This window comes from Pezoporus occidentalis, unplaced genomic scaffold (genome assembly GCF_034315485.1).
Source record: "Pezoporus occidentalis ecotype Australia unplaced genomic scaffold, CSIRO_AGI_Poc_V1 ctg113, whole genome shotgun sequence".
NCBI classification, from domain to species: Eukaryota; Metazoa; Chordata; class Aves; order Psittaciformes; family Psittacidae; genus Pezoporus; species Pezoporus occidentalis.
In genome coordinates, this window is record NW_026912918.1 from 1298177 (window position 1) to 1318105 (window position 19929).

The 19929-nt window shown below is 46.0% G+C and overlaps 2 protein-coding genes across 3 annotated transcripts; both read left to right on the forward strand.

Moving 5' to 3' along the window:
- Nucleotides 1-1841: 1841 nt before the first annotated feature.
- ARL6IP1 (ADP ribosylation factor like GTPase 6 interacting protein 1) lies at nt 1842-8750 on the forward strand. 2 transcript variants are annotated; one of them, XM_062634981.1, is made up of 6 exons: nt 1842-1991; nt 4064-4197; nt 5819-5938; nt 6531-6648; nt 7316-7400; nt 7636-8750. In XM_062634981.1, the coding sequence occupies exons 1-6, from the start codon at nt 1851-1853 to the stop codon at nt 7752-7754; spliced, it is 717 nt and encodes a 238-aa protein (XP_062490965.1). In that variant the 5' UTR covers nt 1842-1850; the 3' UTR covers nt 7755-8750. The 2 variants fall into 2 exon arrangements, with proteins under 2 accessions (XP_062490965.1, XP_062490974.1); XM_062634990.1 differs by having other exon boundaries at nt 5819-5935.
- Nucleotides 8751-9110: 360 nt separating this feature from the next.
- Nucleotides 9111-14097, forward strand: RPS15A (ribosomal protein S15a). The gene is made up of 5 exons (XM_062635003.1): nt 9111-9265; nt 10408-10545; nt 10730-10809; nt 12450-12535; nt 13961-14097. The coding sequence occupies exons 2-5, from the start codon at nt 10413-10415 to the stop codon at nt 14052-14054; spliced, it is 393 nt and encodes a 130-aa protein (XP_062490987.1). The 5' UTR covers nt 9111-9265; nt 10408-10412; the 3' UTR covers nt 14055-14097.
- The last annotated feature ends 5832 nt before the right edge of the window (nt 14098-19929 follow it).

Sequence of the window (19929 nt, forward strand, 5' to 3'; positions counted from 1 at the left end):
GAGGTAATGTATGGGAGGTGATGAATAGGTTTTTCTACACTCTTGAGTCCCTGTGATTACCATTCTCTGCCCTCCACATTAGGGCTCTGATTTTAACAACCAAATTTATAAACATATACATGCATATGTGTGCACACACAGCATTTATTCCCTTCACACTGTGCTGCAAACAGCCTGACTGCTTAGCAAGGAAGGAGCCTGCGCTGTCCTGTTCTCTGCAATGCAAGCATCTGTCTCCACTGATATTTCTGGGAGGAGAGGGCATCCTGCAGTGCTCACTCTTCCCTCTGCCCCTCCAGGTTATGGAGGAACACTTACCATGAGCGGACCGCACCTCTGCGGACCCTCTAGGGTAGCAGAAGCTTTAATGGTAGGCTGGTCAGGGAGTTGGCATTTGGAAGACTGGCTGGAAGATCATGAATCTGACCATGGCTGGGGGTGATGGAAATACCTGCTGTTCTCATGGGTAAGTGCTTCTGGGTTTGTGGTCAGTCACACAAATGGATGAAGCCAAGAGCTGGCTGATCGCATTGAATAGCCAGAGAAGTGGCTTCTGCAGGACACTGCGGATACCCCTAGAAATAGCAGTGCATCATGCTTCTATGTCCATGCTTTCTTAAGTCTAATTGGAATTATTGCTGGCATTGCTTTCTTATGAAATTAGCTTTTTTTCAGCCTTGCTGTGGTAAACTTACAGGTTTAGAGGGTGGCCTCCACCATTTTTAAGTACAACATGGTACATGAAACTACTCTGAAGAGCACGGAAATGAATTTGGAAGCTGTTCAGTAAGCTATCTTGTTTATGAAATCTAAATGAGTGTGTCTTGTAAAAGATCAGACTCCTCACTACAGACATGTTTTTGCTTTTACAGTGTCACCCTTAGTCCTTTTTTACCTCTCCATCAAGCTGGTGAGCTGGGTTGGAAAAGTATTGCACTTTCGGTGCCAGAAACGATAAGGCGTTTTCTTTGTCCTCAGCTGGGAATCGCATGCATGGCATCCTGGGGCTGTGATCAAGCTCACTGACACGTGTGCCTGAAACATTTAGAAAGCTGAGTCAGAAAACATTTATATCCTGGTGCTTTCCTCCTGTGTCTATCCCTGTGCTGCTGCTGCTTCTGAAATAGGCAAGCAAGCTACGGACAGAGGTTAACCATCAGGGGTAGGTCAGGCAGCGGCTGGGGCTGGAGAACCTTCCTCTGGAGTCATCTCACCCTTTTCCTGTGTGCGCATCTGAAACCCTGTGCCCGGATTCTGGTCTGCGGCTGACGCCTGAGCCGTGCACTGCAGGAATGAATACCTGCGCTGGAAAACCAGGCGTTTTTAAGGAAAAGGGTTTTAAGCAGAACCTTACGTCAAAGAAAGATTGTTGGCTAGTCCCTCCGGTGCTGTTACTTCAGCAATAAGGGGCTGTCGGTTAGCCTTGAAACACTCTCGTCGGTAGGACGCGTACACTTACAAAGCATGTCAAGAAAAGGGAACGTATTTTCAGACAGCACACCTTTTACTTATTTGCATCCCACTAATCACACGTTCGGGTTATATACGTCAGGTTTGTTTTTACACGAAAGCATTATCCGCTCACGTCCCGGCGGGGAGGCGGCTCTCACCGGCGCGGTCCCCCGGCCGCGGCGGCGGGCGGGCTTCCCCACAGACACACCGGCCCCGCCTCAGCCAGGCCCCAGCGCCCGCTCCAGGCGCATTGCGACGGAGGGAGGGAGGGGGAGGAGGCGCGGAGGCCCCACGCTGATTGGACACCTGTCGCTATTTGAATCCCACCAGCCAACCGGCTGCCGAAATGGCGCGGCCGGAGCTCTGGGATTGGCCCGTGCTGGGTTTAAAGAAGGCCAATGAGGATGCGGAGAAGAGCCGCGGAGGCTATAAAAGGCTGCCGCGCGGAGTGGCGCAGGAGGGCGCGGCTTGTTTGTGAGGGTGTTGGTGCGGCGGGCAAGATGGCGGATGATGACAACAACAGCAGCGTCTACCAGCTGGTGAGGGCGGGTGGCGCCGGGAGCACTCGTCCCTGCTGCGGCGGGGAAGGTGCCCTGCCTCCCGGGGGCTGGGCAAGGGCTGGCGGCCGCTCGGCCCTGCTGGGGGAGGTGGGGGAGCTGGGCCTACCTGCTCCACAGCTGCCGAGCTCGTGAATCGCAGGGGAGTTACCTCACGGCCCTCGGGTTTGCTTCTCAAAGCTCTCGTAAGGGATCGGTCTGTGCCCTAGGGCCTGGCGGGGGCTGGGGTTGACGAGGCTGCGCGGTGCGTGTGCCTGGGCGCGGGCCGGAGCTCATCGTAATACCTGGCTCTACCTGATGTGCAAGGCTTGCGCTTAATATTCGTGTTTCTATGTTTTAGCACTCTTTGGCAGCGTTACAAATGCTTCAGTGGTGCAGGAGACTGGTGGGAGTTGGATTATTAGCTTCAGTACATCAAGGGTGGGCTTGAATACTTCAATGCTTAGATAAATACAAGGAATGTATATTGACTGCCGTTATGGTAAACGGCTACCATGAGACTGACTGTGAAAGCATCTGAAGGGTTGGAGGGGGGCAGCTTTTGATGGCGTTATTGATGGGTGCTGCACTCTGCAGCAAGGAGTCGCGCAGCCTGGCAGATGACCAGGAACCTGCCAGGAGCGGGGGGGGGTCGAAGGGAGGTTCGAGTTTAAGCAGAAACTGTGTGCAGAGCTGTATTGTCAAAAAAACATAAAGGGGTGCCCCTTTCGGGTCTCTGAGTTTATATTCTTGGAGACTTGATGTTGTTCGATTAATGAAAAAATACTTTTTTGGTAGCTGGGCCCTGGAACAAAGGGGGTGTTGGCAAAAGCTGATTCGTTTTCTCTGTGTGGCCCAGTGGGAAAGCAACTTACAGTTGTGGCTTTTTAGGCAGACAGACACTGCTGTTAATAATGCTGTTATATTCTAGCCTGTTTTCCATTAAGTCTTCTGTTAGTTGTGATGTTAAAAACGGATGCACAGAGGTAATAAATAAAGAAAAATTTTGTTATAAAATGTTTTCTGGAGAAATGCAGCCCCCGTGCCCCATGTGATGGTTTGTGTCAATAACATGAACCCGACAGGAGAAACTGGAAGGTGTTCAGCAGCATGTCAGATAGTTTTCTACTTTTGTCCTCAACTGAAGTTTCAAATAGTTTCCAGTAGTGTCACACAAGAAAACTGCTTTACCATGATAGCTGCACTCAGATGTCCTTGTTATTCTAGTGGGGTCAGGCTTCTCATCTGGCTTAAGTGACAATGAAACCTGCTCTAGCTCTCCACAGCACATGTGCAGGTCTTGGGCAGTGATGGTTCTGCTCATGGTTACCTGAGTCTTTTAATCTCTGAGATACACCTTTTTACCCTGAGGGGAAACTTAAGCTATGTTAAATGTGGAGCACCTCGGGTGAACTGCTTACCAAGCTGATGCCAGAGCAGATAGGGCCTCCTTGCAGGTGTCTGGGAAGGAATAATTTATGAAGGGGGTTTAAAGGCTGCCTGGTCTTGGGCAACCTGTAGAAAAACTTTCTGTGCAGTCCACTTGCATTCAGTTGGATAAAAACTCAGAATCCACAGTTAAGTTATTCATCTTCTACATAATAAAAAAAAATGCTGTTGGGTAGCAACTAGAAAGCTTCCTTTTAATGTGGTAGAGTTTGCTTTGAAAATGCATACATTTAAAGTAGTTTTCGTGTTGTAATTTTCCAGATGTTGACACTGAAAACTTGAGAGGTTTTTATATAGACTTTAAAACTTTCTACTAAGGGGGGGGGGGGGAGTACGGTAAATGGGAGACTGGGGGGAAAACACCTTGGCAAAATCTGGGAGGAGGTATCATTTGGTCTGATAACATATGCTGCTATTTTGTTATGGTCTTATTTTAAAGAATCACTACAGTGATGTCATAACTTAGTGTAAAACTTACAACCTTATTGGTAATGAAGTTATTCAGAAAAGTTTGTGACTTGGGTCTTTAATTATGACCTTTTTTTTTTTTTTTTTAAGTTACTTGGGGTGTGGGAATTAATTTGATACTCTGATTAGCAATAATAGAGTTTTCTCTTTCTGTGTAGGCTGCTGAAACTGCAAGCTTGGAAGAGCAGTTGCAAGGATGGGGAGAAGTGATTTTGATGACCGATAAAGTTCTTCGCTGGGAGAGAGCCTGGTTCCCTCTGGCGCTAATGAGTGTTGTTTCCTTCTCTTTTCTGTAAGTAGCTTGTGAAGGGAGTCTAGAGCACCATTGCACTTTCATGGCTGGCAGCAAGCCTACTAAGTAAATTAGTAAGAGAATTTTAAGGCCTGGATAGGAAGGCTTTTACTCTACACGTATTCAGAAACAGAACCTGAACTTTGTTGGAAAAAAAAACCCAAACCCTTAAATATTGAGACCAGGAAGTAAAACAAATCCCATCCAGCTCAGAGGGAAGGGAGTGCTTTCTGTGAAAGCTGTTTGGCAGCAAAGGTTGCTGTAGTTTTTACCACACTCAGCTGTATGTCCTTCCTCAGTGTCTTCATATTCCTGCTTCTTAGTGAAATCTTGTTTCCTCCTTTGGCTTTTTCCCAAAACCAATAGCAATATCATCATGAAGAACTTATTTCCATAAGGCAAGCACAGGTTTTACATTCTCTGTCCTGTCCTTTGAGAAAGGAGGAAAAGGAAGGACTGCAGGTAACTTTCAGTCAACAGTATGGGAGGATTCCCCATCTATGGATTGGAGATACAGAACTGGCTTGCTGGTGGCACTTGTACATGCTTTTACGTTACATGGCTGACCCCAACCTGCCTTGTACAAATAAGTGTCCATGCCAGCTGTGCGGTTTGCCAGTTGCGTGTGTCTTTGGAGTAAGAAGAGGGGAGTTACAAAAATAAATGCTGAACCAGGTGAGGCAGGGGATAATCAGTCTTCTAGCTAATCAAAATTTATGGTCTTCAAGGGAGGTGAGGAGGATGGAAATCAAATGAAACTGAAAATTGCATGAACTTCAGGCTATTATGTTACAAATGGTGTGATTATAGCAGGAAAGATCATGTGTTCAGTAATACTTTGAGGAAATAGAACTAATTTAGATTCTGAGTTGGTACTTCATCAAAAATAAGCTTGAACATTCAGCACATTTAGCACTCTGCAAAGTGTAGAGAAAGGCTATCCCTACAATGGACTGTGTTGTTTCTTTTATTACTCCAGTGTTCAGAAAGCTCTGTTAAGTGCAAATAAGTAGCATGGGGCACAGCTGAGCATTCAGAAACGCTTGTGAGATGAGCTGGTTCTTGTCCAGTATATATACTGCTGTATTTGAGTGATGCACACTCAATACATGAGAGCACAACACTGTCCTAATTGGAGATTTATGGCTGCCTGTCCAGAACAGGTTTGGTTAGCTCTCACAGGTGAGACAGAGCAAATGACAGCCTGTAGTGGATCTGATTTCTGTGACTTACTTAAGAACCAGCAAGATGAGAGGTTTCATTCTACCTGGTTATTTTATATGTTCACTCACTCATCCCCCAGTCAGTGTTGAGTCCACTAGATGTCAGCTTCTGAGAGAACAATGGTGATGAATTTTTACTTCTATCAAACTTCATACTGTGCTTGTTGTATTGTAGCATTTTTTTACCTAACACTTAAAAAAATCCTGCTTTTCATCTATATTTCTCTGTAATAGTGTTGAAATGCTTAAACATCTTTTTATTAGCAATGAAGCAAATTTTGTCGGGCAAGAGGGTAGGTCTGCTGTTTGCAGTCCTGAGCCAGTCTGAAGAGGTGACTAAATACGTCTTGTATTTAGCAGTCTGAGATTTGAGAAGTCATGTTATCTTCTTTCTGCAGGATGATCTACTACTTGGACCCATCAGTTCTTTCAGGCGTCTCCTGTTTCGTTATGTTCCTCTGTTTGGCTGATTATCTTGTTCCTGCTCTTGCACCTAGAATCTTTGGATCTAACAAGTGGTGAGGAAACAAATGAATTAAACTAGCTTCTTGAGTGTAAATAAATTATGAACTTCATAAAATTGGATGTCTGACTTACAAATGAGTACTTTGTAGAGTCCTGGTAGTAAGAAATCTGCAATCTCTGTAAAGTGTGAAGTGAGAACACTGGTAAAATGTCGTTCGTTCTTATGTGGTGTAACTAAATTTTGAGTTAGAAGTAAGTTAGAATTTTACTATATCTGCTTTAAGATGGCTAGTGGATAAATGTTCTTGTCTAATAATGAGCTAACATAAAAGCCATAGTGATACAGACTGGTGTCAGGTGTGTGTCACACTGGTATCGGTTTTAAATCGATGATCTATTGGTTTGAATGGGGCTGCTCCTGGGGAGTTGATTTGAGCGTCAGTGTACAGAAAAATTATGTGGGTAATTGCATTACAATTCTCAATGTAGACATGTATAAAACTAAGTGAAGCAAATGCCGGGATATCCACCAGGTAACTTTTTTACTGATGGAAAAATACCATGGGAGATTTTTTAAATTTCGGGTAGGATCTTGAATTCTTATTTCTGGTGTTTTTTTTGTGTTTTTTTTTTTCTTAACAAAAGGACTACAGAACAACAGCAAAGATTTCATGAAATCTGCAGCAGTTTGGTTAAATCTCGTCGCCGTATTGTTGGCTGGTGGAAACGTCTCTTCACACTGAAGGAAGAGAAGCCTAAAATGGTATTGAGTGCCAGGAGTTCATCTCTCTTGTCTCAAGGTTTTGTTTTTCTTAAGTGTGGCAAGGGACATGATTTGAAATACCACTTTATTTTGACAAGAACCAGCAGTTCTGGTATGACTTAATGCCAGTCACACAGCTTATTCAAACTGGAGTGGCAAGATACATGACTTTAAATTCGCAGTACTGTGCAGTTAGGTGCATGCCCTTGATATATTAAGATAAAGCTGAACTGTGCTGCTTTGAATAGGTTAATTTTTGGAAACACAGCTTGATTCCAGTGTACACAAACTGTCAAAAAAAAAGAAACCCAACAGATCTTGGCGATGTATCAGCTTAGGTACATGAACTCTGTTTAGTTTACTGTCCTGAAAACAGCTTCAGGTACTGTGTGAGGCTGAGGTTGTGTCAATGGGGATGGCATAGTCTGACTCTTAAGGGATGTCTGGACAGAAAGAACTGCCATGCCTTAAAACTGATGATCTGAAAATAATGAGAACGTACAACTGTAGACTCTGTAATGTCAGTTTTAACAAGCCTGGGCATAGCATCACATGTGGAAGAGTTGAACTTTGTTAGTTTTATATGTTGAAGTGTTGCTGAATGCTGAAGGGAAAGGCAGAGAATTCCCAACAGGTCTGTGATAACTGTTCCCTTTTCATTTTTTAGTACTTCATGACCATGCTTTTTTCTCTTGCTGTGGTTGCCTGGATTGGACAGCAAGTTCACAATCTCTTCCTGACCTATCTTATTGGTAAGTGTGCAGCATGCAAAACAGAAGTAACTTTTGCTGGCTAACTGAAATGGTGTGAGATGGGTAGAAGCAATTTTTGATTGTGATGATTTTGTGTGGGGGGGTCTTTTTATTTTTTTTTTTTTAGGGTTATATTTTTCTGTTTAATGGCTTAAGGGAATCACAGGAATCGCAGGTGACAGAAACTTGTTAAAGGACTTAAGTAATTTCCTTTTTTTCCCCTTCCCCTCTCTAGTAAGTTTCCTGTTGCTTTTTCCTGGACTAAACCAGCATGGGATCATCACGAAGTATGTTGGAATGGCAAAAAGGGAGATTAACAAACTTCTCAAGCACAAGGAAAAGAAAAATGAATGAAGACATAACTGCTGTTCAGTCTTGTAAAAGATTTCCTGGGGAACAGTTTTGAGAGTTAATGTATAATTTCAGTAGAAGTTGTGTTGCTCACTGGCTTTTGTTGTTTTTGTTTTTTTACTGGCTCCCTGATAAAGTGAAAATGTCACTGTAGCAACTGCTGGGGGTTTGTGTCTCTTGCTGTGCTGACTGGGGTTCTGCAGCCTGTGGTTGATCTTGTGTGAAAGATCCTGTCTGTTGATGTACAGAGCCTGTTCAGTGTCTTCACCAAACTAGGAGGCCCTGTAAATAAACACCCCATTTGACTAACATCTGAATTGTAATGTGCGATAGCATTTCTGTAGCTGTGTTCAGTTCACTGATCATTAGTGTGTGGCTACAGGAAGTATGAAAGGCTTAAAGTTCTGAAAGCTGACTTTCCTTGGGAGGTTGTGACTACTGATCCTTGTGGAAGGGGGGACCATTAGCTGAGTAAGAAGGATGATAGCTGAGGGTGTGTACTCAAAATTGGTGCAAGAAGGTGATCCCATTGTCTCACTGAACCTGTTTGGGTTTTTTTTCTGGCTGCATATCCTGACTAATGTGTTGAACAGGGATCTGGAATATAGAAATCTGTAGTTCAGTCATTTAGCTGTAGTGTAAACTTCAACTTGTTGCACTGAGACTGTAGGAAAATGAGTTAAGGTGTGTTACCTTAACAGCTGATTGTTTGAAAACCTGCTGTTGTCATGGAGCCATGTAGCATGTTTGGTTTTATGAATGTTGTTGTCTGTAAACAAAATCAGTTGAATATGCTGGGGTTGTCTCTGTAAATAAGCCTGTCTGAATTGTTTGTGCTTTTCTATGACCTCTCCTTCCTTTTTTAAAAACTGAACTTTTTTCTTTAAACTGCTAAAACCTGTGTTAATATTTTAAAAGTTTACTGTTCTCAAATGAACTCTCCTCAGTGTCCATTGTAACTGTTCAATAGGCAAATACAGATTAAAGAGAAACTTCTTTAAGTTCTTTGTTCTTTTTCTTTGTGGAAAAACACATCTTTCGTTCATGAACTGGAGCTGGAAGTGTTGTTCTAGTGCTGCAAGCACTCGCTGTGCACACCTTGTGTTCGAAATAGCTCTGTGCCAAGAGCAGAGCCGCTGTCGGCTGTGGCGGTACGCCGGCCGCCCCTGCTGCAGCGGGGAGGGCTCTCACGTCACCCGTGGCTGACTGACAGCGGTAAAAGGGGCGGCGGTGGGCGCGTTGGGCCGAACGGGAGAAACGCGCGGTGCAATCCTGCGCCTCCCGCTGGAGCGTCCCGGTTGCTATAGGAACCCGGGCCGCGGCGTCGCTCCGGAAGTGAGATCCGCAGCTCTCGGCCAATGAGGATGACCGCACCTGGCGCGAGCCGCCACCGGACTGGGACGCCAAGTCTCGCGACAGCTCGCTTCGCGCCGCGCAGCACCCCGCGCCCATGGCTCTCCCATAATCCCGCGCGGGTGCCCGGCCTCTTCCTTTTCCGCCATCTTGCTGCACCGGTGAGTGGGGGATGGCGCTGGGTCCCGGTCGCTATCCGCCGCCTCCCGGCCCCATCCGAGCACCGCGGCCGCCTCCGACCGCAGCGTCCGGGCCGCGAGGGTGCGCCCGACGGGGCCCGCCCGTTTTGAGCCGCCGGCGCGTTCCCTGTCTCGCGCTAGAGCCCGCCGAGTGGAGGGTGGGGGGCAGTACCTTCTTGCCTGTGGCTCCGCTCTCCGCGGAGATGCGGGGCGGGAGCAGTGGGGCGGGGGCTGGCGTGGCAGCCAGGCCCGGGCCCGGCTGGGCAGGGCTCGGGGCAACTTGACTGTGGAGTCTGTGGACTTCGGCGGATGAGGACCGTGCTGCCGGGGAGGAGGTAGCGGCGGGCGTGGGGAGCGGGCGGTGTGCTGGGCCCTGGGAGAGGAGGCGGCCCTCGGGGCGGGGGTCTGGCTGCAGTCGGCCCCTGGGCAGCAGCAGTTAACGAGGTCTGCTCGTCTGGAGTCCTTGGCTCAGTGCTAAAAGCTTCATGTGCTGCAGGACTTGGCCATCTCGGGAATGGCCCTGTGGCCCCTCTGAGGAGCACCGTCATGGCTGGTTGTGGCAGTGCTCAGGCTCTGTGGCAGCCCGACACTACCGAGGCATGTCGTGGTCTGTGGTAGTCTGGGGGCTCTTTATCACGGGAATTAGAGTTGAATCCCGATTTCCCTTCTCAAGAGTGCTGTGTTGTGCATGCATCCTGCAGGGTTATTGCAGATAAGCAAGCTGAACAGTATCTGTTTAATAACAGCTACGAATCAGTTTTAGAACAGGGCTGATACTGCATAACTGGCTTTTAAAGTCCCAAACGATCACCTGTTAAAGGTGTAATACCCATGAAATGTTGTCTGGATGGTGGTTTTAAATGTTTATGTGTGCATGCTGATAAAGCCAAGTTCAAGTAAGTGTGTCAGATTCCCTGACTTGTCATGATAATAGCAAATTCTTTTGAGACATGAGTATGTGATTTAGTCTGCTTTTTAGCCTAAGAGAGCTTGTTAAGGTTTAATGTAACTTCCTGTCAGTGTTAGATCTTTTAGGTCTAAAATTAGACTTTTAAGAATTGTGTTGCTCAGCATTTCTGTGCTGGAAGGCCAGTGTCCATAACTGCCTCTCCTCTTCCCTGCAGGCACCATGGTGCGCATGAACGTTCTAGCCGATGCTCTTAAAAGCATCAACAATGCAGAGAAACGTGGGAAACGTCAAGTTCTCATTAGGCCGTGCTCCAAAGTAATTGTCCGGTTTTTAACTGTGATGATGAAGCATGGTAAGTGCAGAGTGTGCGGTGCTGGCTCCTGTCATGGCTTCTGCGGGTGCTGTTGTGTTGAGGGGCTTTTTGGCTAAAAGTAAATCAAGATGCTTGAACTAGTTTTGTACAACACAGTTAATGAGTTGTATTAACGTAGCTGAATGTTATGTGTTTGATTTGTCTGTTTCCTCGTCTTCTGTAGGTTACATTGGCGAATTTGAGATAATTGATGACCACAGAGCTGGGAAGATTGTTGTCAATCTCACAGGCAGACTCAACAAGGTAGGATTTGTCTTTCTGAATTCAGTTCTCTAGAAACATGTCTTTATTTATTTTAATTGCTTGTGTGCTCCGGTTCTGAAAGGGCGGTTCTATTTATGGGATCCATGTAAATGAGAGTAATATGGGTGTTATCAGTGGTTATCGAATGCTTGTTAATTTTTCTGGATTTATAATGGTATGGGTGACTAGTTAAATTTCTTTTAAACGCTGAATATGTCAGATACATTTTCAGGGAAGTCTGCTTGCAAGTGTGCTGTGTTTCTCTCTCTTTAAGGGCTTTCTGGCTACCTAGTGAGTTTCCACTTTCTTTGATGTTTAAGGTGTCTAGAAGACTGTCTTTAAGAGATAGGAACTGAGCTGCTTTCCGGTTGATGTTTGATACCTGTAAGTGCTGAGGATTCAAGCCTTTCTCCTGCCACTAGATGGGCTTTGCTTGTAGTTGAGGGAAAGTTGAATGTTGTGTTAAATGTTTGCTTTTTAAGTTCTGGGGCATCTGAAGTATTTGTGTGTGTTTTGGATTTTGTTTTTTTTTTATGCTTTCGTCTCAAAATACTGAGCTGTCTAGGTCTGTGCTGACTTGCTGTACATTGTGGTTTCCAGTTAAGCTATTCAAGTGAGAGGTGGCTCTTCAGGGAAGAAATAAACAAGATTAGATATTAGGTAAAAATTCCTTACTATGAGGGTGGTGAGGCACTGGCACAGGTTGCCCAGAGAAGCTGTGGCTGCCCCATCCCTGGCAGTGTTCAAGGCCAGGCTGGACTGGCTTGGAGCAACCTGCTCTAGTGGAAGCTGTCCCTGCTCATGACAGGGGGTTGGAACTGGGTGAGCTCTAAGGTCCCTTCTGACCCAAACCCAGCCTGTGGTTCTATGAAAACTACTTGGTCAGGACATGTTGGGGGCTATCTCCCTGACGAAATTGCAGGTGAACATTGCTTGAGTGTAGTATGCAGAGTTCTGATGCCACTTAAGTTCCTAGTTGTGTGTATCTGTAAAATAAAGTATGTCAGATTTGAGTATAGTGTTGCCTGAACTCTTGGGCTAATTTTATAGCAGATCTTCTGGAGTGCGGCTGGATAGAATGTTTCTCTCAAAAGCTGCAATAAGGGAGCAGTTGTTTGGTTCAGAAAAATGGCCGTCAGTGCAGGAAGGTGTGCTGCTGTTCTGTTCCTGGGGAGTAACTGAGATAGTTGGAGCCAGCAAGGTAACTGGAGGCAGTAGTAGCAGTTGATTAGAAGTAGAATATCCCTGAGCAGTTGCAGGATTTCTGATGGATGATACAGGATGCTTAATAATCCTCAGTGATTTGTAGTATGCTTTTGTGCTCTCCCAGGTTTAGCCATTATTAGTTTAGCTTCAGCAGTGTAAGCGTAAGTCACTCTCAAGAGGAGGAGGTTGTGAGGAGAGGCAAGGCTGCTAAGGAAGTAACAGCTGAGTAGTTGTGTGAGAGTCTTGACTTACCTGAGCAGAAGTGCCTGTGTGTATTGCGGGTAATAGAGCAGGCTTCTTAGTACTCTGATCTTTCGCTGCCAAAAATATTTTAATTGCAGTTGTTAAATTCCTTTATCCAGTGAATGGGAATGACAAATGTGCAAATGCAGTTCATAAAGTTCTTCAGTTTGTAATGGAGTTCTGTTTTACAGTGTGGTGTAATCAGTCCCAGATTTGATGTTCAGCTGAAGGATTTGGAAAAGTGGCAGAACAACCTGCTGCCTTCACGTCAGTTTGGGTGAGTATGGAGAAGAGTTAAATCCCAGTTGTATGTAAAAATGTGGGTGTTTTTTCTTGCACTTTAATACTATATGAATGAGACCTGCCTGACACCTTTCCGCTCTCATCAGTCTGGAGGTAGATACCAGTCTAAAAATCAGTCTTCCATATAAATGCTCTTTTTAACCCGTTTTAAAGGGCACTAAAACTAAGCAGGGCCCTGGTTTTGCTTGGCTTTGGTAAATCCTGGTCTCACCAGTTCTATAATTTACTGGGAAAATGGGACTTCTCTTACACAGTCCAGTATCTGAAAAGGGCCTACAAGGGTGCTGGAGAGGGACTCTTTATCAGGAACTGTAGTGATAGGACAAGGGGGAATGGGTTTAAACTTAAGCAGGGGAAGTTCAGCTTAGATATAAGGAAAAAGTTCTTTACTGTTAGGGTGGTGAGGCACTGGAATGGGTTGCCCAGAGAAGTGGTGAATGCTTCATCCCTGGCAGTGTCCAAGGCCAGGCTGGACAGAGCCTTGAGTGACATGGTTTAGTGTGAGGTGTCCCTGCCCATGGCTGGGGGGTTGGAATTGGATGATCTTAAGGTCCTTTCCAACCCAAACCATTCTGTGATTCTATGATTTTAATTGTATTAATGGCTATATATAGAAGGTCGGAAGAGTGATGTAAGTTACCAGGTCAGTGGAAGTAAGTTTCATACTAGTTTAAATTAAACTTCCTGATTGTGTATAAATTGATTAGATACCAGGTGATGAGAGACTTGAGAGCCTCTGTTAAACAAACCTCCACAACTGTTGTGCAGTGTATTTTTCTTTCCCAAAATTCACTTGAGTCAAATACTGGGAAGGCAGAATAATGTTTATAGTGGTGGGACAAGAGGTTCTTGGACCTGGAGCAATATGGGTGAAGTAGGCTGGTAATCCAGATGTCGGCGTTAGCAGCGGCAAAGGCTGCTTCACGTGTCAGTCCGGATCCAGCTACTCATCTATGCTCAGAACATGGAGAGGCAAAGTGTTCTGAGTTGAGGAGCTGTCTGCCACAGTGGCAACTCTGCCTGCTCTGAAGGAAAATGTCTTTGTAAAATAGAATTAGATCTTGTCTAGAAACTCTGGAATTGTTGCTGCTACAAGAGCTGAATACAGTGGGAATGTGCAAGAGGACATCTTGCTGAGACACAAATATTTGGAGAATAGAAGCCTATAGGTGTTTCTTACACGCTGCAGAGTTGTACTTGTGAGAGGAGTTTGTTATTGTCTGATAACCTGACCTTACTTCCATTAGGCCCTTTCTTAGAGAAACAGATGTTGCTGTTGTAATGAAAATTACAGACAGGAATACGACATGACTGTACATACAGAAATGAAGTTAGTGTTGTCAGCTCAACTTGAGTGTAGGACAGAACCGTCAACTGAACATTTGTTCTTTCTTCACAGGTACATTGTTCTGACAACCTCAGCTGGCATCATGGACCATGAGGAGGCTAGGCGAAAACACACAGGAGGCAAAATCCTGGGATTCTTTTTCTAAAACTTGTAAAAAAAAGAGGATACTAATAAATTGTTCAAATGGACTCTGGTGTTTCCAGTCGGTATTTTAATGACTTCAGACGCTACCTGTGCTAGTGTTTGTAACAGACAGCTCTTCAGTAGTGCTCAAGTTCCAGCTTCAGAGGACGTTTGGGTTCCACACCATCCCCGGTCACAACTTTTATTTCTTTTAACGCTATAACCTACTTCTAATGGTTATAACTTCTGGGACAGTTACAGGTTGCTGTGCAGAATGACCTCCACAGGGGAGCTCTTGTGCTAAGCTATGTACTCACTATTATGCCATGGGGTCGCCTCTCAGGTGCTTGGTGTGTGTGTCTCCAGTTACATATGTGGGACTCTGTAGTTTCACCTGTTGGCAATAGTAGAAGATGCCTTGCCAGAAGGTATTTCCTGGTTACGTTTGAAAAGGTTATGAGATGTAGGGCTGTAGGATAATTAAGATGGTTGAAGCTTGATTTCAGATCCCAAACTTGTGCCTCATCTTGCAGCTAAGGAGTACCTGAGAAGTGGATTTTTTTCTCAGGGTTTCTGCTTTGAAAGTCCTTTGAAGCAGGCATTTCGAATGGGGTAGTTGCCGTGTAGCTGCTTTGCATGTTGAATGAAGATGTCACTGTAGGAGCTTTTAAGTTTCTGGAGTGGGACAATAAGGATGCGTGAGCTTGCACATACTGAGTATTTAGCATTGAATGAGTTGTTGCTCTTTCAGGAAGCTGATGCGTAAGAGTGTAATGTACTCAATACAGAAAAATCAATGCCTTTTAAAGCAGTACAAGAGCAGGTGACAGGAGCTGAGGAGCTGCATGCAGATGGTGTGGAATGGGGAGTGAGCTTCTGGGCGATTGTATTGTCCTTTAACAGCAGCTGGAAATGCCTTGCCTTGCTTTGCTTTGGAGTCTGTTGGGAAGGAGCCAATTGAAATGTAGCAAGCCTGTTTCAGCATGCTGTGAAACAGCTTTTGAATTGGTGGTTCTCATGATCCAAACAGTTGGAAACAATTTTTCTTCTTGGCAGTATGCCCTGACTGTTGATACCTATAGCTGCTCAAGTCAGAGGGGCTGTGCTGGGAAGGTGACACAGCCAGCCGTACTGTCTTCAGGCAGTAAGTATTCATAACTATGTAACCTGCTGCAGGGCAGTCTGTTAGGGAGAAAAGGGGAAGGTGTTGACTCTTTGTGGACAAGCAGCACAGTCTCACCTGCGGTGGCTCTTCCCTGAGGAGCAAGGAGCCAGCAGCAGAGCTGTGCAAGTGCTCACGCTTTGTGTTCTGGGGTGCATGCCAGCATGCCGTAACAGGGACTTGCACCATGACTGAGAAGATGAGGGGAATAATGGAGATACTTTACCTGTTTTGACTTGGTCACCTGCTGTTTAAGGTCACAGTATGTGGATTGCCTGTGGCAGCAGAACATTCAAATGTGATCAGTACAGTTCTCAGTTTGATTTGAAACAAATTTACTTAATATACGGATCTGTATATTGAATTACAGAGAGTAGTTGCAAAGTCAGAAGTCTGCCTTGACCCCTTTTTCTTGTCAAATGAGCTCTTACTCATTACTGGGTTGCGGGTTTTTTTGTATCATTAGTGGAGATAATTCTGTGGTACTAAATGCTGATGCACACCTGAGCTTTTGTATTTCTTGCTCAGAGTAACCCTGAAGATTCCACTGTTCCATCTTGACTCAGTCCCGAATAGAGGACAAGTTTCTGATACATGGTGGAAGAAGGTCAGTGACACTTCAAGGCTTCCTTTAGATGAATTTACTAGGGCTTCAAGCTCCCTGCTGGTCCAAAATTCATGTTTTAAACCAGTTTTATAGAGGACACACACATCAGTTCTGAACCAGTTACCTGTGTATGTCCTTCCCCACCACAGAGACTTGGAGGTGACAGGATTCCTGATACTCTGAGTTGAAGGAGCACTTGGGAATAGACTGTTAATTTATTTCACAAGCCAGCCCAAAGACTTGTAGGATTATTAAATGGAAATTAGAGCTCCAATGTAGAAAGAATGACTTGGAGCATGCAGCAGCAGATGCACCTTTTTCACAGCACAGCTAAAAATGTGACTGCTCGCTGGCTCACTGCAGGTGATGTGAGTTCATAAGGGGATCTCTGAGCTTGTGCCTCACTGATGAGAGCTTTACTCCTGGGCAACTGCTGCTGAGATCCTGGGAACTGCTGAAGTAGGATTTGGGAGCTGACACACAGGATTAGGGTTAGGATGTGTGCCCTGCAACACAGCTGCTTTAAATCTTCGCAGAAATTCGTGATTCTCAAACATGCTTAAATCTGAAAGGGGTCTGTCGGGGGTTTTTTTAAGCCCCAGTGCTGTTTTGTGAGCTGCAGGATGTGCCTTGGGAAAGCAGTTTGTAGGTAAGTTAACTGTCATTTTGGGTAATAAAAGGATTAATAGGGAGAGGTGAGAGGGAAAGCTGAAAGAGCAGTACAGGTTGCAACTGGCAATGAAGACAGGGTGTTAGTTGTTTGGTAGCAGTGGAGCAGGGAGGGAATGCTGGTGGTGGAGTCCCCAGTGGGACAGGGGCAGCTGACCCTCCCATGGGGAAACGTGTGAGGGTGGGTGGCTCCTCAGGCGCATCTCTGCTGCAACCAACCACTGGAATTACCAGGCTTTCCCTTTGGTGCCATCCTGGATACCTGCAGTCTAACACTGAATGAGTCTGGAAGTGGTGTGTCACCTCCATACCCTTCCAGGTGTAGAGAAAAGCCTCAGCCTTTAGGCTGGAGGTTTGCTTCTGCTTGTTAAGTCATACCTCAACACCTAGGTTGTGTGAGCACAGCTGCTTGCCTGGCTATTGTGCTGTGGGGAGGCTTGTGTTACAGTATGGATGGTGATGCTGAGCTGCCTGTAGTCCCTCTGTACTTGCTTGGCTGATCACAAGAAGGTAAGTGTCAGTAATCCTAGTCACAAGTGCTGAAATGGGGTCAGAACTTGGTTTGAGTTACGAATAGTAAGTTAGAAGTAGCTGGGAAACGGTTGCTGACCCATCTGCGGGGTACAGCCTGCTCTCCCTTCTCGTGTCAGATACATGATCAGTACTTCCAGATACCGATTGCTCCTTATGCCACTGTTTAGAACAGGATGAAACATTGTTCAAACCGCATTAAGGAGTATCTATTTATTGCTGCAGTGAGAAGTTGGCAGCAGATGGCAGCAGATGGCAGCATCCGAGAGAGGCGTCCAGAGAGGCTTTGGCGCTGCTGCTGGTCTCCCTGCTCCTTGCTAACCACCCTGACTTCTCCCGTACTCTGGCTCACAAAGAGACTTTTTTCTGTCTTTGATGCAAGAACCTGGTTTAAGATAATACGGGAGATGAGATAACTGTGGATCTTCAAAATACCCCAACAGGGTAAGAAGCCTGGTGCGTAACAGTGGCTTCACAGGAAATACACTTTCTCCTTCTCATCACAGTATCAGACAGTATCACAGTATGGTAGAGATTGGAAGGGACCTCAAAAGATCATCTAGTCCAATCCCCCTGCCGGAGCAGGAACACCTAGATAATGTTACACAGGAATGTGTCCAGGCGGGTTTTGAATGTCTCCAGGGAAGGAGACTCCACAACCTCCCTGGGCAGCCTGTTCCAGTGTTCTGTCACCCTCACTGAGAAGAAGTTCCTTCTCAAGTTTAAGTGGAACCTCTTGTGTTCCAGTTTGTACCCATTACCCCTTGTCCTATCATTGTTTGCCACTGAGTAGAGCCTGGCTCCATCCTCGTGACACTCCCCCTTTATATATTTATAGACACTAATAAGGTCACCCCTCAGTCTCCTCTTCTGCAAACTATAGAGACCCAGCTCCCTCAGTCTTTCCTCATAAGGGAGATGCTCCACTCCCTTAATCATCTTTGTTGCCCTGCGCTGGACTCTCTCCAGCAGCTCCCTGTCCTTCTTGAACTGAGGGGCCCAGAACTGGACACAATATTCCAGATGGGGTCTCACCAGGGCAGAGTAGAGGGGAAGGAGGACCTCTCTCGACCTACTAACCACCCCCCTTCTAATACACCCCAGGATGTCATTGGCCTTCTTAGCCACAAGGGCACAGTGTTGGCTCATGGTCATCCTGTCGTCCACTAGGACCCCCAGGTCCCTCTCCCCTACACTGCTCTCTAACAGGTCGTTTCCCAACCTATACTGGAACCTGGGGTTGTTCCTGCCCAGATGCAGGACTCTACACTTTCCCTTGTTATATTTCATCCCGTTATTCCCTGCCCAACTCTCCAGCCTGTCCAGGTCTCGCTGGATGGCAGCACAGCCTTCTGGCGTGTCAGCCACTCCTCCCAGCTTAGTGTCATCAGCAAACTTGCTGATAGTACACTCAATTCCCTCATCTAAATCATTGATGAATATATTAAATAATACCGGTCCCAGTACTGACCCTTGAGGCACTCCACTAGTTACAGGCCTCCAACTAGACTCCGCCCCATAGACTACAACTCTCTGGCTTCTCTCCTTCAGCCAGTTCGCAGTCCACCTCACTACCTGATCATCCAGTCCACACTTCCTCAATTTAGCCGTGAGGATGCTGTGGGAGACTGTGTCAAATGCTTTGCTGAAGTCAAGGTAGACCACATCCACCTCTGCCATCATCCATCCACCGTGTTATTTCCTCATAAAAGGCTAAGAGATTGGTCAAACATGATTTCCCCCTGGTGAAGCCATGTTGACTGCCCCTCATAACCCTCTTATCCTTGATATGCCTTAAGATGGCACCAAGGATAAGGTGCTCCATCACTTTCCCAGGGATGGAGGTGAGGCTGACCGGTCTATAGTTACCCGGGTCCTCCTTCTTGCCCTTTTTGAAGACTGGAGTGACATTCGCCTTCCTCCAGTCCTCAGGCACCTCTCCCGTCTCCCAGGACTTGGTAAAGATGATGGTGAGTGGTCTAGCAATGACTTCCGCCAGTTCCCTCAGCACCCGCGGGTGCATCCCATCTGGACCCATGGATTTATGGATGTCCAGATTGCTCAACTGATCTCTAACCCATTCCTCATCGACTAAGGCAAACCGCTCCGTCGACCTGACTTCATCTAAGGTCTCATCCTTTTGTTTGTTTTCCACAACGGGTAATTGAGTCAGCTCCGTTCCCCTGACTGGAGCGTGTGTTCTGTTTCTCAAACTCATGCCCCAGTTACTTGCACCAGAAATGCAAGCAGTAATTACATCTGGATCTCCAGTGTCCTAGCAGTTATCTTGTCTCTTTTTGCCTACCAGACTCTAGATGAAAGCCAGCAGCAACAGACAAGGATGTGTGCGGTGGTGTGGCAGAAAGCTGAAGTGGCAAGCGAGGCTTTAGAACTTGCGCCAGTGGATTTTGCACCAAGTAGTTATTTCACAGCAGTGAAAGAAGGAAGAAATGCTCATGGCTGGTGTGGGGTCCTACCTGCAGGATGCAGGAGCAGGGAGCACGGTGATGTGCAGGTCAGGATGTGCAGATGAGGCTGATGGTAGAGGACAGAAGACACCATTTGTTTGTAAAGGATCTGGGACTGCCCAAGCCATTATTTTGGGGGGTTTTAATTAAAATTGCATGCTCTGAAATAACAAGATGTTTTGCCTTGTCTAACACTATTTAATGTAGGTTTAAGACGAGGCTTACTTCAGTTCAGTGTCTTACTGCCAGTTAATGCAAATATCAGGCTCCCAGTAAATATCTGGGTGGATTTAACCACAGTTTAGTCCAGAGAACTATTCCAGTAGAGCCAAGGAGTTTCAACAGCTGGTAGCCTCTGTTCTTGCTCTTGCCTCTGATGCTTTCTCTGCTCAAGAGCTGCCACTTAACTCACACAGTTCTTTTAAAAAGAGAAGTATCTGGTTTTCACCATCTTGCTCTG